This window comes from Salminus brasiliensis, chromosome 13, assembly GCF_030463535.1.
Source record: "Salminus brasiliensis chromosome 13, fSalBra1.hap2, whole genome shotgun sequence".
Lineage (NCBI taxonomy): Eukaryota > Metazoa > Chordata > Actinopteri > Characiformes > Bryconidae > Salminus > Salminus brasiliensis.
The window spans coordinates 31189738-31205938 of NC_132890.1; the positions used below are offsets into that span (position 1 = coordinate 31189738).

The 16201-nt window shown below is 40.1% G+C and overlaps 1 protein-coding gene across 1 annotated transcript in view; it reads right to left on the reverse strand.

Annotated features, from left to right (window-relative positions):
- The window catches only part of LOC140575248 (carbohydrate sulfotransferase 8-like), a 280691-nt gene that overhangs the window by 209118 nt on the left and 55372 nt on the right, over positions 1 to 16201 (reverse strand). The window contains exon 2 of the mRNA XM_072695479.1: positions 4227 to 4413. Within this exon, the coding sequence (XP_072551580.1) occupies positions 4227 to 4401 (175 nt within the window). The 5' untranslated portion in view covers positions 4402 to 4413. The remainder of the gene's footprint in view (positions 1 to 4226; positions 4414 to 16201) is intronic.

Below are 16201 nucleotides of genomic sequence, written 5' to 3' on the forward strand. Positions count from 1 at the left end.
GTGGCACGAGGGGGGCCTACACAGTATTAGGCAGGTGGTAAACCCTGCACGCTTATTAATTGTGAGAGAATCCCTCTGTAGTGGATAAGTGAAACTCATCAGCGAAGAAGCCACGGCTTTGTAACGTGGACAAGCTTAGTGTCGCATCGTTACAGTGAGTCTTCAGTCTTCATAGGCTTTTCCCTGCATGGCTGGGGTGATGTAATTAGACTGGCTTTTTTGGGTCCAATTTACAGCACTTTTATGCAGAGATCAGGAAAAAAACAGCAGTGCTATGGATTACAAGCTTGTACTGTGTTTGTGTGTGTGTGTGTGTGTGCGTGCGTGTGCACGAAGGAGGGGGGTCGATAGTGTGACCCCATACTGGTGATTACAGAGAGAGAGAAACAGTGAGATAAGTAGGGAGAACAACATGGGGAGATAACGATGACAGAGAGAGAGAGGAGGAGGAAGATAAAGTCAGAGCGAAAGAGAAAAGAGTGAAAATGAGAAACTGAGAGAGAGGAAAGCGGATAAGGAGAGAGAGGGATTAGCTCTGCCCTGGTCAAGAGTGTGTCGGGTTTCTGTGAGTTTATAGAGCACCTCTGAGTAGCCCACCCTGAACCTTCCTATAGTGTGAAGTTAAAGGATGGGTGCAGAAGACTGTAGCAACTAAAGTCTAAGATCAGAATCTGCTCCTCCAGCGTTTCTTCTAAATTCAAGGGAATTAATACGGGAGTTTGTAGTCCTTTGCTGCAACAACAGCCTCTACCCTTCTGGGAAGACTTTACACTAGATGTTGGAACACTGCTGTGAGAATTTGATTACATTCAGCCACTCTAGAGCATCAGTAAGGTTAGGAACTTGGATGTTGGGTAATTAGATCTGCCACTCCAGGTCATCCTTTATGTATTGGATGGAGCACCATCACTCCACAGACCACAGTTCTCCTGCTCTCCGCAGCCCAGTGCTCCAGGGCTTTATACCACCAATGCCTAACATGGTCCACCAAAATCTTAGGTTTCGGCATGGTGCTGCTAATCTCATTAACCCACAATCTGGCTCCCACTTCTACACTATGTCCAAATGTTTGTGGACACCCCTTCTAATGAATGCATTCAGCTACTTTAAGTTGTATCCATTGCTGACACAGATGTGTAAATGCACACACACACACACAGCTTGTCTAGTCCCTGTAGACTGAGATACTGCCAATAGAATAGGACTCTCAGGAGCAGATAAACATGAACCTATTGGCACCATGAAGCCCCCCAGCATTGAGCTGTGGAGTAGTGGAACTGTGTTCTCTGGAATGATGGATGGTGCTCCATCTAATACTTTTGGGATGAGTTGGGGAGTTGGAGGTGGGGTGGTGATCCTTCAACATCCGGACCTCACTAACACTCTTGTCACTGAATGCAATCAAATCCTCACAGCAGTGCTACAAAAAGGTAGTAGAATGCCTTCCCTGGACAGTAGAGACAAAAAGCAGGATAAACAAAAGCAGGATAAACTCTTTTTATAGCCTTCATTTTGGAAGAAGCCATTTATGATCAGGTGTCCCAATACTTTTGTCTAAATAGTGTATTTATAATTGAATGCAGAGACGTAAGCAAGTGTGTGTGTGTGTGTGTTTGTGTGTCTTGTGTGTACGTCCGTCTCTCTGTCTAAGCCTTCGCTCTCGATTGCTGAGCTAAACTGACAGAGTTGGTTAGTTTGAGGAGGCTACTCTAGGTCAGGCTTTGAAGTGCCTAAATTACGCAGAAGAAGGCCAGTCGTTTCTACAATTCCCAGAAATAGCTAAATAACTGGAGCGCTGAGAGGGGCGAGAGACACAGAGACACAGAGAGAGAGAGAGAGAGAGAGAGAGAGAGAGTACTGTAATGTGTTGAGAACACATACACACACACAGCTCCAAGTGTCTGTCAGCAGTTTGTATCAGTAGTGGGCGCCCGGTGCTGAGGCGTTCCCATGGTGATGTTGAGAGGATTCCCCGCTTATACAGAAACTATTAGTCCAGAAGCAGATTGGAGACAGTTCTGCATCAAACTGCATCCCTGCTTACTGTTACTGCATGAGGAGACACAGTCTACCATACACACACACACACACACACACACACAACAGGAACACATCATACCATAGATTTAATGTAAAGATTCTGCCTTGCACTATATGTCCAAATATTTCTGGCCAATGAACAATGCACCTAGGCCCATGCACCAGTTTCAAACAGCCCAAATGTGTCCAGTTTGCACCTGCCTGTAGTAGTTTTTGGTCAGCATTACGGCACGGGGCAGCACCTGACCCTTCACAGTGGACTTTTTCTTCATGCTGCTTTTCGCTAATGCTGAAAACGGGCTTAAACTACTGCGGGAATGACGGGACAGGTGCGCAGCTTTGCCCTCGTTCTCCTCACTACGGCTGCCCTGTCCTACCGGAGTGCAAAGAATAGTTCTGCTGTTTACTGTTTTCCACTTGTTAGCAGACGGAGGTGCGCCTGGATTCTGTGCAGGTGCATCTGGAAAAAAATGAGCCACCACTTGCAAACAACACTGTGAGCAACATTTGTGTGAGAGATTGATTATGAGCAGTAATCAATTAGCCTGATCAGTGAGCCACCAGCTGCAGTGTAGCGCTACTGAGACATGCTATCGCTGATGTGGATAGCGTAACAGTTCACTTCACGTGGCGAACAGCTACAGCGCAGGGTCCATCTGAACGCCGTCCAAGAGCGAATGGAGCTCAGTACAGCGGTGAAAGCAGGGCATATGTGTGCGCCAAGGCTTAATTAGGAGTGATCGCCCCGGCCGATCTTTCAGGGGTGGAAGCGGCAGGGGTCGGGATCTACCGAGACAAGCAGACACGTTTCGCTGGTGCTATATGTGAGTGATCTGGTTAATGAGGCTGAAGAGCTACTATGTGTAAACACACATGAATGTGTGTGTGGGTGTATGTGTGTGTGTGTGTGTGTGTGTGTGTGTGTGTAAAAATAGAGTGATCTGGAGTGGCATGATATTTCAGAAGTATCCAATCGAGCACTTACAGCCGTACTCTAATGTCTTGTGCAAGGCCTTCCCAGAAGAGTGAAGGCTGTTCATCATCTTTGATAAGAGCAGGTGTCCGCAAACTTTTGGACATGCATATTTTTTTATATTATTGTTGCTGTAAATATGTAAGGGAGTGCCATCCGACTTAAAAAAAGTTGTCATTCCCTGTTTCCATCTCTGTTGGATTCATGGCAAACTCAAACTGAATAGGCCTTTATATTTCATGCTATGACGGTTTCACATTATTATGCTACCTAGCGCTAGTCCATTAGCCCCATTGTGAGTAGGATAGTATGCTAGCTATAGCTAGCCCTCCATCTCTACTGAAATTAGTATAGTATGCTAGCTAGAGCTAGCCCTCCATCTCTACTGAAATTAGTATAGTATGCTAGCTAGAGCTAGCCCTCCATCCTTACTGAAATTAGTATAGTATGCTAGCTAGAGCTAGCCCTCCATCTCTACTGAAATTAGTATAGTATGCTAGCTAGAGCTAGCCCTCCATGTCTACTGAAATTAGTATAGTATGCTAGCTAGAGCTAGCCCTCCATCTCTACTGAAATTAGTATAGTATGCTAGCTAGAGCTAGCCCTCCATCTCTACTGAAATTAGTATAGTATGCTAGCTAGAGCTAGCCCTCCATCTCTACTGAAATTAGTATAGTATGCTAGCTAGAGCTAGCCCTCCATCTCTACTGAAATTAGTATAGTATGCTAGCTAGAGCTAGCCCTCCATCTCTACTGAAATTAGTATAGTATGCTAGCTAGAGCTAGCCCTCCATCTCTACTGAAATTAGTATAGTATGCTAGCTAGAGCTAGCCCTCCATCTCTACTGAAATTAGTGTAGCATGCTAGCTAGAGCTAGCCCTCCATCCCTACTGAAATTAGTATAGTATGCTAGCTAGAGCTAGCCCTCCATCTCTACTGAAATTAGTATAGTATGCTAGCTAGAGCTAGTCCTCCATCTCTACTGAAATTAGTATAGTATGCTAGCTAGAGCTAGCCCTCCATCTCTACTGAAATTAGTATAGTATGCTAGCTAGAGCTAGCCCTCCTAGAGCTAGTATGCTAAAATGTGGCATGATGATGTGCTGGCTAACTCGGTGTATTCCGTTGGCTTAGCTAGCTACGGTCAATAGTTCCAGTCCACTGTACCAAAAGCAGCAAAGCCATGTAGTAATGAGTAATTGGTCTACTGACCTGGGCCCTGCTGTTGCACCATGTCGGAGAGGTCCTGCAGATGGATAAAGAGCACCAGCCCTCCGGCCCCGAACAGCAGCAGAAACCAGAAAGAGCATGAGAGCTTCCGGGCGGCTCCCCTGGACCTCCGCCTGCCCCTCACTGTGTCCAATACTTTACAGTCCACCCAAAGCATCTCTACTGTACACTGAGAGAAAAACGAAGAGAGAAGGGTTGTTAAAACAATCTGATATTATAATACACTATTATTATTATTATTATTATTGTTGTTGTTGTTGTTAATAATAATAATCATCATCATCATCATCATAATTTTCATTTTAATTATTAATTAAGACATTTGAAAGCGTCCTGTGGAATCTGGCACCCAGATGTTAGCAGCAGATTTTCTGTAAGTCCTCTAAGTTGTGAGGTGGGACCTCCATGTATCGCATCAATGAACCTTAGGTGCCCATGACCCTGTTCACCGGTTGTCCTGTCTCAAAGCACTTTTGTAGGTACTGACCACTGCCTGATGTTCTGACCCAGTCAAAGTGTCTCAGATTCTTATGCTTACCCATTTTTTCAGATTTTAACAGCACATCACCTTCAAGAACTGACCGTTCACCTGGTGCCTAATATATCCACAACTGGAGCCACTATAGATAAAGATACTCATTTCACCTATCAGTGGTATTAATGTTATGGCTGATTGGTGTATTCCATCACATTCATTCATAAGAATAATTTATTGTTCATTAATTAATTATTGTTATTAATTAATCTGTTGATGTTACTGTTAATAGTAATGTATGTACTTCTATGACTGCTACTACTACTACTACTATTACTACTACTACTACTAATAATAATACAAAAGGAAAAAGAAGAAAGGACATGACTAGTATTAGTCGTATTTATTTATATTTATTGAAATATTGTGCTCACTGGTGACCATTAAAAAGTTGGATTTAGTTATAATTTGGATTTAGTAATAATTTATTTATTTTTAAACAGTCTATCATTTATGTTAATAACTTTAAATAATAATTAAATCATCTGTGAATATACACATAAATTTATATATAATATTTAAAAATATTAATAATATATACAATATATCAGTTGTACTGTACAAGTAATATAATACATAATAATACAAATATTAATAATACAAATGTTATTAGTATAGTAATATTAGTAGATGCAGTAGGAACAGTAATAATAGTAATAATTATTTTATTTATGAGTTGTGTTTACTGGTGACAATTAGTGCTTGGACATAATTTATATAGTGTAAACTAACACAGTTCATAATTAATATTGAAATGAATGTTTACATTTCTTACATTAATCTACTTATCTATTACTTGTGTTATTACCACTGCTATTACTACTACTGCTACTACATCTTCTACTACAACTAATAATAATAATTATTGCTTATTATATGTTTTTTTATCATATTGTCAGTAGCAGTGATAGTAATAACAGTGCTGTTTTTATCAATAATATATGTTGACGGGGTTCAGTCTGCATCAATTAAGAAACATTATTATATTATATTATTTCTAGAAATTAAGTTAACCATGTTAAAAACTAGTTATTCTTTTTTTCGATTTTAAGTCACAAATGTAAGAAAATATAATTTTGACCATCATTATTTAGACTGAATAAGTCATCAAATCAAAGAAAGTAAATAATTTGAAGGAAAATGTCATTATTTCAAGATAATAAGTAAATATTTGAAAGACTAACTCACTGACAAACATTTAATAAGACTAACATTTAATAAGCACACACTTTGAGTAAACATTTTGAGATACTAAGAAATATTATTCAATATTAAAATCTTTTTATCATTAATATATGTTGACAGGGTTCAGTCTGCGTCATTTCCGGGTAAAATTATTTCTGAACTCATCTATCTTGGGCAGAGGAGCAGTTAGGCTGAGGCTGAGGCAGGCTAAACAGCTAGAGGCCCGTGACCTTGTGACCTCTAACAAGCGTGCTGACTTCAGTCTGGATGACACTGACTGCAGCGTTATTGAAAGTGGGTGAAAAATATTAAAACGCGAACTTTACAAAAACCCCAGCTGCAGTGGAGTTTGCTCTGTTCTCTGACAAACAGAACAGCGGAAGGTTCTGGCTGGTTTTGGTGCAGTACAGTAAACCCAGCGGCTCTGCGCTCGCTCAGACACTGCCCCGTGGTGCTGAATGCATAACAAGCTCATGAAAAGGATCTGCAGCCTCAGAAAAGACAACACACTGATTATAGTGTAGACACAGCACAGTGAAGTGGGTGTAATTCACCTGTTTTGCTGAATAAGTAAAGCACTTGATACCGTGTCAGTCACTGATCACAAAGTACTCGCTAGTGTGTAGAGCGCCTTCATAGCAACACTGTAGATTCGCTGTAGAAAGGCACCTGCACTTTGCATCAGAGTGTGATAGCACTAATGTAACACAGCTGTGTGAGGCATTGTGGGATGGGAAATGCAATAGAAGCCTTTAAGATCCAGACGAAAACTCGCTAGGCCATTCCAGGAAATTTCCTGGAAAACCTCATTCACCTCAATACCTCGTTCACCTAGCCGTGCAAACAGGCAGTTTTCTCAATTGAATTGGTGACAGTCTAAGTCCAGTCTTTATAAACAATGTTAGCCTAGCATCTCTAAGCATCTCTAATCTCTAAACTACAGAAGGAAACATCAGGTATCAAACATGTCTTGGCTGATCGGCTGCACCTGAGGTCAGTGATCAATCATGCTCATTAGATTTTTCACCAAACTTCCCCTTTAATACCAGCCCCATTATACAGAAGCCCATTATATGTTGCTAATAGTCCTGCAGGGTCATTAGTGTTTCCTCATACACTTCACCTCTGCCTTTCTCTCCAGCCTTCAAAGAATAATTATATCTCTAAACTGCGCTTAGAAAAAAAGGAGGCAATCAAATCATTGGACTGCGTTCTGCAGCGTAGCAATTTAGCAAATCTGCCTCGCGCCCCTGGTGAATGAATATTGACAAAGAAATACAGGCGCATGTCGAGTGGCCAGTCAATCAGTTAATAGCTGGCAGGGAGTTTGACGGACAAATGCAGCCGCAGCTCATTAATCGGAAGCACTCTGGACCTAATTGTCCTTATTTGCGCTGTCCGCTGACCTCAGATCAGATAAACACGATACACAGTCTGAGTGATTAGGGATTAGAGGTAATAATGCAATTAAAATGTGTGTGTGTGTGTGTGTGTGTGTGTGTGTGTTCAATATAATTTGAACTATACATAGTCAATTTAAAGTTTGGGGACATTCCAGGAATACATCATTAAGATAATAAAGTTGTCCAATAATGTAAGTCTTAATATTAGAATACCTGACCTCTGACCTATTACATCATTTTATTAGATTTAATTTGTGCAAACGTAGAACATTTGTGATAATGAGTAATTTTTAATAAATCACTTTAAAAAACAAGATACTAAGTTAAAAAATGAATTATTTTTCAAGACTTTAAGTCAAGAATTTAAGAACATTACATCATTTATTATTTGTCATTATTTAGATTTAATAAATAACCCTTTTCAAAAAATTAAAAAACATTATTATATTATATTATTTCTAGAAATTAAGTTAACCATGTTAAAAACGAGTTAATCTAAGATTTTAAGTCACAAATGTAAGAAAATATCATTTTGACTGTCATTATTTAAACTGAATAAGTCTTCAAATCAAAGAAAGTAAATAATTTGAAGGAAAATGTCATTATTTCAAGATAATAAGTAAATATTTAAAAGACTAACTTGTATTTTTGGAAAAAATATTTGTAATACATATTTGTTTTAATATTATAATTAAGATTCTAAGACAGGATTGTGATTAAATGGCAGCATTTTTAACAAATAAGTGATTATTTAGATTTAATAAGCACACACTTTGAGTAAACATTTTGAGATACTAAGAAATATTATTCAATATTACGAGTATATCCTTTTTTAGTTTAAAAAAAAAATATTAGATTGAAATATTAGGCACAAAAGAAAATAAAAACAAAATAACATTATTTGCAAAACAGTCCCACAAGCTTAGCACAGCTAGTAAAACCTTGTGCATACACACAAACACACACACACACACACACACACACACACACACACACACACAGGAACACACTTGATTTATCTCATAGCTCAACAGCCAGGCCACAGAACCTTCCTTTCCTTTTACAGAACATACAGCCACAGAGCAGCAGCGTACAGAGTTACGGGAACACAGACAGTCCCTGAAAAGCTCTCAGTGCAAAGACAGGTGCAGACCTGTGAAACCGTGTGCTGGGACCTTCAGTTCAGGAATGTTTAGCTTGCTTTCATTTCAGTGAAGTCAGTAAAAACATCCAGAAGCTCGTTTCATTCAGTTATATCACTGGATTTCTTTTAAAAGTCTACATTTGTTCTTACATGTGCGATCCTCTTCAGGACGGTGCAGCGGCGGGTGAAGGGAGGAGGGTTCAGACGGTGCAGATCAGGAGCATGATCAGGCCCAACCAGTCAGACAACTTTGAAAAATAACGTCCAGAAATCTGTTGCAACTGTCTGCCAGTTTAGTTCTTAAAGCAAGAACCAGACCTGTGGTTGGTGTGGCGCAACAGATAACTCCACTACCTGCCACTGAGCTACCACACCATGTGGGAGACTGGGGTTCGATTCCTGGTCTGGGTGACTATGCTGCGCTAGACCCATAAGAGGCCTTGGGCAAGATTCCTAACACTCCATTGGCCCTCCTCTGTAATACGAGTAACCATGTAAGTTGCTCTGGATGAGAGTGTCAGCTAAATGCCGTAAATGTAAATGTAAGAAATATGTAAACAATCGTCTAACCCTCCAATCAGGAAACACTTCAGTGGTTTAGGGAACTGAGACTATATTTACTTTTAACTGAACTAAAAACTGTAACTTTGTTTAGGTAAACCAAGTTTTTTTTTACATTTTGGACAGATGTTCAGCTTTGCAACAACAACAAAAAAGCGCTACACTACAGTTTTACTATTTTACACTATAGCTTTACTATAGTACAGAAAACTCACTTTGTACAAATGTTAAGTTTCATAGTCATAGAATATACACCTTGGACACCTGAGCACCTGGTGGGTCTAGGACCACTTCTAAACGAACCCTGGTGCAGCGCAGAGTCTTGCACGGCCACGGTTTCACTCCTGTCTGCACAATCTAGTACCAACGCTGCCTGCTCGCGCCTGCAGTCACCATTAGAACTGCATTCATTAGTGTACTTCCCTTAGTAAAGTAAAGATGTGTGTGAGATGGGATGCAGCCGCAGAAATTGTACATTTTACAGCTTTAACGTACGTCGTTCTGTGAATAAATTAGCAATTTAAGAAGACAGGTTTAAAGATCCAGCAGTTAGATTACATTATTTTTTCCAGCTACTTATTGCATACTTGATGGCAATGGTCAAAAGTCGATCCGCACTAAGAGCCCTTCGAGCTCAAGTACAGCTAGGCTCGACCTGCCATCCCTTAAAATACACGGAAGACAAGCGCCCAGACTTTTTTCTGTCCTGGCACCAAAGTGGTGGAATGAACTTCCCCTGGGTGTCCGAACGCTCGCTGTCTTCAAACCCAGACTGAAGACTCACCTCTTCCAAGAGTACTTGGGTGAAGAGTAGAGTATTATGGTCTCCATAGAACAAAGGAACTGAACTACACACCCTTCAATCCCAACTGCCCAATACCAAGCGTGGGCTAGAATGGTCTAAAGCCTCCCAGCACTATTTAACATTCAGTGTTTTCCATTCAGTTGGAGACATTGTGATATTTTTCATCACTGGAATAATCATTTCAGAACTACAGCAAAACTGAAACACCTTGACAAGAAAGTATTTCGGTTCAAAACATGTAATTACTATAGAATAATTCAGTTAATAAAGTTCAACAGCTATGCCCATTGAAACGATGTCAAACACTGTCCCGCATTCCAAGTATTTTGACTTATTTGTCCAAACAAAAGATACAAAAGGTACAGAAATATGTAGACATCTCCTCTTAGGACCCTTCTTCAACAATATTATACACAGTTGTTCTTACAAATCAGTCCATTACTGAAGTGCTATTTGCAAAAAGGCCTATATTGGCTCTATTCAGTGCAGAATGCTAGGACCCCAACGACTACCATTTGAGATGTCATTCGTAGAAGGTAGCTTACCTCTCATTACAGTCCACCATAGTCACGTCCTGTCAAAATATAAGATATCACACACTGCGCTCCATTTTTTAAAGCACTGCAATATATTATATTCAATCTGTAATCATATGTAGCATAACATGCTCAGACATTTGTAGGTCATGAACCAGAACAGCTACATTGAGATTCGTTTACTAATAGAGGGTACGCATGTGACATTACAGATGGCGGGAGTCGCTTAGCCATGCACAGTGAGTGGCGACTGGAATCCAGGCACTGAAACGTAAGGGAGCTCACTGAGCGGTGAAGTCACGCACTGAAACATGCTAAGTTCAAGTACAAGAGAAAGCTAGCAAACCTGGATGAGGCCTAAGACCATAGCTGAATGTTCCTGGCTACACATCACTGTCCATTGACCATTGGTTCTTTAGTAATTTGGATGGATTGCTGTCGAGTCCAGCTGCCTTGAACTGCAGCTGATAACTGCTTGTTCATTCCAGGTTTGGCCGTTTTCCCTAATAAACTAAAGGGTGCGTGTTGCAGTAAAACTGTGACGTCAATTCATACCCTCGATTCATCATGCATCTTAAACACACCCCGTCTTCCTTCCTTGAATGGGACATTTCCTATCGCGTTCCCATTATGTTACACCCGCTATAATGACACTGTTTGTCCAGGTGAAAGTGCTGAAAATCAAGGCCTTAAACTTGGATCAGGGATGAGCCCTTACTTGCTTCAATATTAGCACTTTAGCGGAAGAGTTCCTTTAAACACTGATTGTGTAAGAAAGTACAGCTTGGCGCAAGGGCGACGGCACATAATTATATTTGATTATGTGAGCGTATTAATATTCAAGTGCAGGCGAAGCTCAGTATCTGGTGGGGCTCGTTAGGAAGGCTGTCACAGCATGAGCTAGCGTTTACTCTGGGAAATGGGCTGGAACACTGAGAGAAAAGAGAGCATATCAGATCTGCTTAAATGCTGATCCAGGAGTTATGATCAGTTGTGATCATACAGACCTGATCCTGAGAAAGGGTTCACACTCATTCCAGCTCAGCTTGCAGTGTCGTAGACTTTCAATTTAAACTATTTTAACTTAGCTCAAATGCATTCCCCAAGACACGTTTGGTATTCAAGGTTCACTTCTATAGCTAGCTAATGTAGCCAGCTTATAGCCAGCTGAAACTAATAGTTAAGTAACCTGAAATAGGCTTGCATGCGTGGTTTCTGACATTGTATGACACACTATGATCTACAAATATGAACAGAAGTGTGCTGCATGCCTAAAAATAATAGTCAACTCAAAGCCCAGTTGTGTCCATACTGCAGCAAATGTATTTGTATAGCTTTTTACAACTGCTGTTGTCAAAGAACAGCTTTACATAATCAGTAATTAGTAAAAAAAGAAAAAAAGACAAAAAGAAATCAACAACATGAGAAAACATGAAAACTTAAGACCCCCAGTGAGCAGCCAATGGCCACAGTGGCAAGGAAAACCCCCCCTTAGAGCTGGAGGAAGAAACCTTGGGAGGAACCAAGACTCGACCCATCCTCCTCTGGTCAGAACTATTTATAAATTATTGACAAAAGTCACCGAACCACCAAGACTACTGTACTGCTCAGGTGTGCAACATCTTCATAATCATAATATAATAATCATGGTGTAGTATAACTTGTAGTATATAGTCATAGCAGTAATAGGTGCAAAGAGGAATGAGAGTACTGATAGTTAATAGTGGTAATATTAGTAGTGGGTGTCCATTTAGGTTTTAACATGGTCATAAGGAGCTAGCAGTGGTAGGAGGGTGTGCAGCTAGTCTGGCATGGGTGGTGGGGGAACCTGGTGGTCGGACTGGTAGGTGGCAGCTGGTCTGACGCAGGTAGAGGGGACCCCAGCGGTCAGTTTTTCAGCAGGTTGTGCTGGATGAGTGGGCGACCATTTACTTGGAGAGCTTAGCCATAGACATGCTCTTTATCAGGCAGCTTGCTCACACTTACTTTTACTTTCTTACTTCTTCTTTTCAAAATGTAATTCTCCCAAACCACAGATGTTACAAATGCAGTCACTTCCAACATGTATGTATGGTACGCTCATCATTTGCTAACTTATGCCCTTTACAGAAATATGTATTTACAGAAATATGCAGATAATACACAGGCACACTGTTTATCTTATAATATTCACATTTAAAGCATTCAATGTTATGACAAAAGAATAACTCCTATTGGAGACATGGGGCCAAATTCACCAACCCTTCTTACAAAGAAATGTCTTCTTAAAATCTACTTTGAATTGGCATTTTTTTTGGTATGGGGTTATGGTATGGGGATGTTATACAGCAAGTGTATTTTCTACAGGAGGCCTGGTCAGCATAGGCCGTCTCATTTGGAAGCCAGATCCTGACAGTTTTAACCCCCCCCCCGAAAATGTTCCAAAATGTAAAATTTGTCTTTTCCCCCCCGTGATACAGGATGAACCCAAACACGCCGAGCTCTTGCATCCTCATGTCTTTTTTCCACCTTAAACATATAAAAGTGACTTGCCAAAGCTCTCCCTCAATCACCACCCATTTTCAGCTGCTGATATCACCATGCCAACGTTTGCACGGCCCTCTGTCATTTATCCTTACACCAATTCACCCAACACCAATATCATTTTGCACCAATACTCTTCAACTGTACCTCTCTTTTATTGAACACAAAATGACAAACCCTGAAAATGACACTGTGCACTTTAGTGCTTTTTATTGAAGCCTTCTTACATTCTTGGAGTCTCTGAAGGCATCCTAAATTTTGTTGCCCAAATATACAGTTGCAGTAAAAATGATTGAACCCCAACTGCAAAATAGGTTTATTAGCAACATGTCCAAACTTTCAGCTGCTTGCAATAAACCAATCTAATAAGACCAATTTAAATAGCTTAAAACATCTAATAGAACAGTGTTTTCTGCAAATTCAACAAAAGAAATAACGACTGCAGTGTCAGACATTTTCAACCACTTCATCTTCATCATTAGTACAGCAGTCATTTGGACCGTCCAACTGGACAATGATCCCGAGGATACCTCAAAGTCCATAGCATATAGTGCAGTTAGCAGCATGCCGAGCCCGGAATAACAACGATAGAGGTGCTGATCTTTCTGTAACAGGTCAGTAGAGCATCACAATAATTTTGAAGCTGTTTTTTAGGTGCTGCATAGTGTTGCTTTTATAGCTCAAGTACAAAGCCAAAAGAGCCAACCCCAGTCTTTGTGGATTAACTGCCTTCGGGGCAAGAGGGAAGTTGTGTAAATTCAATTTTTCATTAAATTATCACTATAAGGCTGAGCTAAAGCTGTAAAATAATGATGTGATTGCAGTCTGACTTCATGTGAGAAATTATAAACATTAAAACCGAACTGTTATTAGACTATTTCCATTACTTTCCATTGCACTTCCATTACTTTTCCCTTGTGCAGCTCCGTTCCTAATTATAAGGTTCCCCACTGGGCCTTAATTGGGGAGGCATGGCAGGATGTGGAGAAGTGAAAGCACACTTTTCTCCAACCTGAATGCTTTACGCTTCTGCTCCTGCTGTGCTGGCTGAGAAAATATCAAAGATATCAAACTGAACCAGCTGTACCGGTCCTGTGAGCTCTTCATCATCAGAAAGGTCTTATACCATAAACACACGTTTATGATAATATATAATGTCAATGCCTTATGATTGAGGAAGCTAATAAAAGACTTACATCAGAGCTATGAGTACAATTAGCATGGAGCCAACAATAAATCCTCACACAACTGACAGACAGATTATATATATATATATATATATATATATATATATATATATATATATATATAATCTATTCTATGCAGTATCAAAAAATGGTATAGGTAGGCAGGCAGACAGACATAATTGTAAGGATGAAACCTGAGCCTGAGCCTCTTTGATGCAAATCAACTGTCTCATATCTCAGCAATATTACACAGAAGATGTTGCCATAGAGATTTGTTGTTGCCAAGGTATTAAAACATTAAAAACCAACATGACTTATACATATTTAATATGAACACACACACACACACACATAGACTCTTATCTTACTAGACTCGCATCTTACTTTGTGATCTGCTGTCAAGCTCTCCGGGTTTCTCAGATGCAGGTCCAAACCAGTCCTGAATCTTAACCCCTTAAACCCTAATGACCCATCAGTGTGTCCACACTTCATTAATTCATGCTCTGCCAACAATGTGTTCTTTGTAGCTATTGTAGGAAATACTCTACAAAACGCTAGTAAAAATATCATCCATCCCTAATGAGAGACTGTAGCGTCACCTCAGTGTATATCACAATACCTACATTTAGAGTGTTATTAATATTCACCCTAATGAGAGACTGTAGCGTCACCTCAGTGTATATCACAATACCTACATTTAGAGTGTTATTAATATTCACCCTAATGAGAGACTGTAGCGTCACCTCAGTGTATATCACAATACCTACATTTAGAGCGTTATTAATATTCACCTCTAATGAGAGACTGTAGCTCCACCTCCTCAGTGTATATCACAATACCTACATTTAGAGTGTTATTAATATTCACCCTAATGAGAGACTGTAGCTCCACCTCCTCAGTGTATATCACAATACCTACATTTAGAGTGTTATTAATATTCAACCCTAATGAGAGACTGTAGCTCCACCTCAGTATATATCACAATACCTACATTTAGAGTGTTATTAATATTCATCCCTAATGAGAGACTGTAGCTCCACCTCAGTGTATATCACAATACCTACATTTAGAGTGTTATTAATATCCCCCAACCCAATCCTGGAGCAACTCTACATCACAGCTATGAGGCTTCCCAAACAAGCCACTGGAGCAACTCCATTTAACACCTCAAAGGCTTCCCAAGCCACATTGGATGTTTCCTAGGCCCACCGCCCTGCTAGCCAGGCTAAAATACAGCATCCTAATGGTGGGATTAGTTTAATAGACTGTTACAACCAAGGCCCCCAAAGTACATAAAGAGAGAACCTCCCAATTACACTTTAAACTCAGATTCAACAAAACATTCCAATAATGCAATATTCGTAAATTGGTCTGCCAAGCCCTCTGCTGGAGCGACTCTGTGTTTGTCACAGTTGTGAGGCCTCCTGAGCTGGCTGTTGGACAGACTCTACGTCAGGGGTATTCCATTCAAATTCAACAGTCCACTTAGAGGTCCAGTTATTTCCCTAAGCCAGGGAGTCCAGAACATCCAAATGTTTAACTTGTATTATGATTCAGTGCCAGTAGCCTAGTAGTCATGTCACCATTTCATGTAGTCAACAACTGAATTATGAAATGACATTTTTACAAAAGTTGACTATTTATTGTCAGATTTAAAACTGAACTGGATGAATAGCTAAAATACTCAAACGGAATGTTCTTTTCTCAATGAAGTAAAACTATAAAACTGAATGCTTTTGAAAAAAAATGTACATCTTTAATAAAGAGCTTAATAACTCGTCTCGCAGTCCTGCTTGACATTACTGATTTTATTAATCACCACGGTCCCAGAACATATTAGTCATACTGGTTTAAATCTGCCCATGGGGAGGATACACAAATGTACGGGTCCATTCTTGATTAAAAGCTTGGGCTTTGCTCCACTTTTCTCTGTTTCAAGAATGAACTGACTGGCTTTGGCAGCGCTTATCATAATGCACATATCTGATTGGCTGAGTAGCATCACATGTGATATTACAATGCATGCCATTGGTCTGCGAAGGTTCAGAAAAGTTATATTGGTTAAAAAAAAAACACGG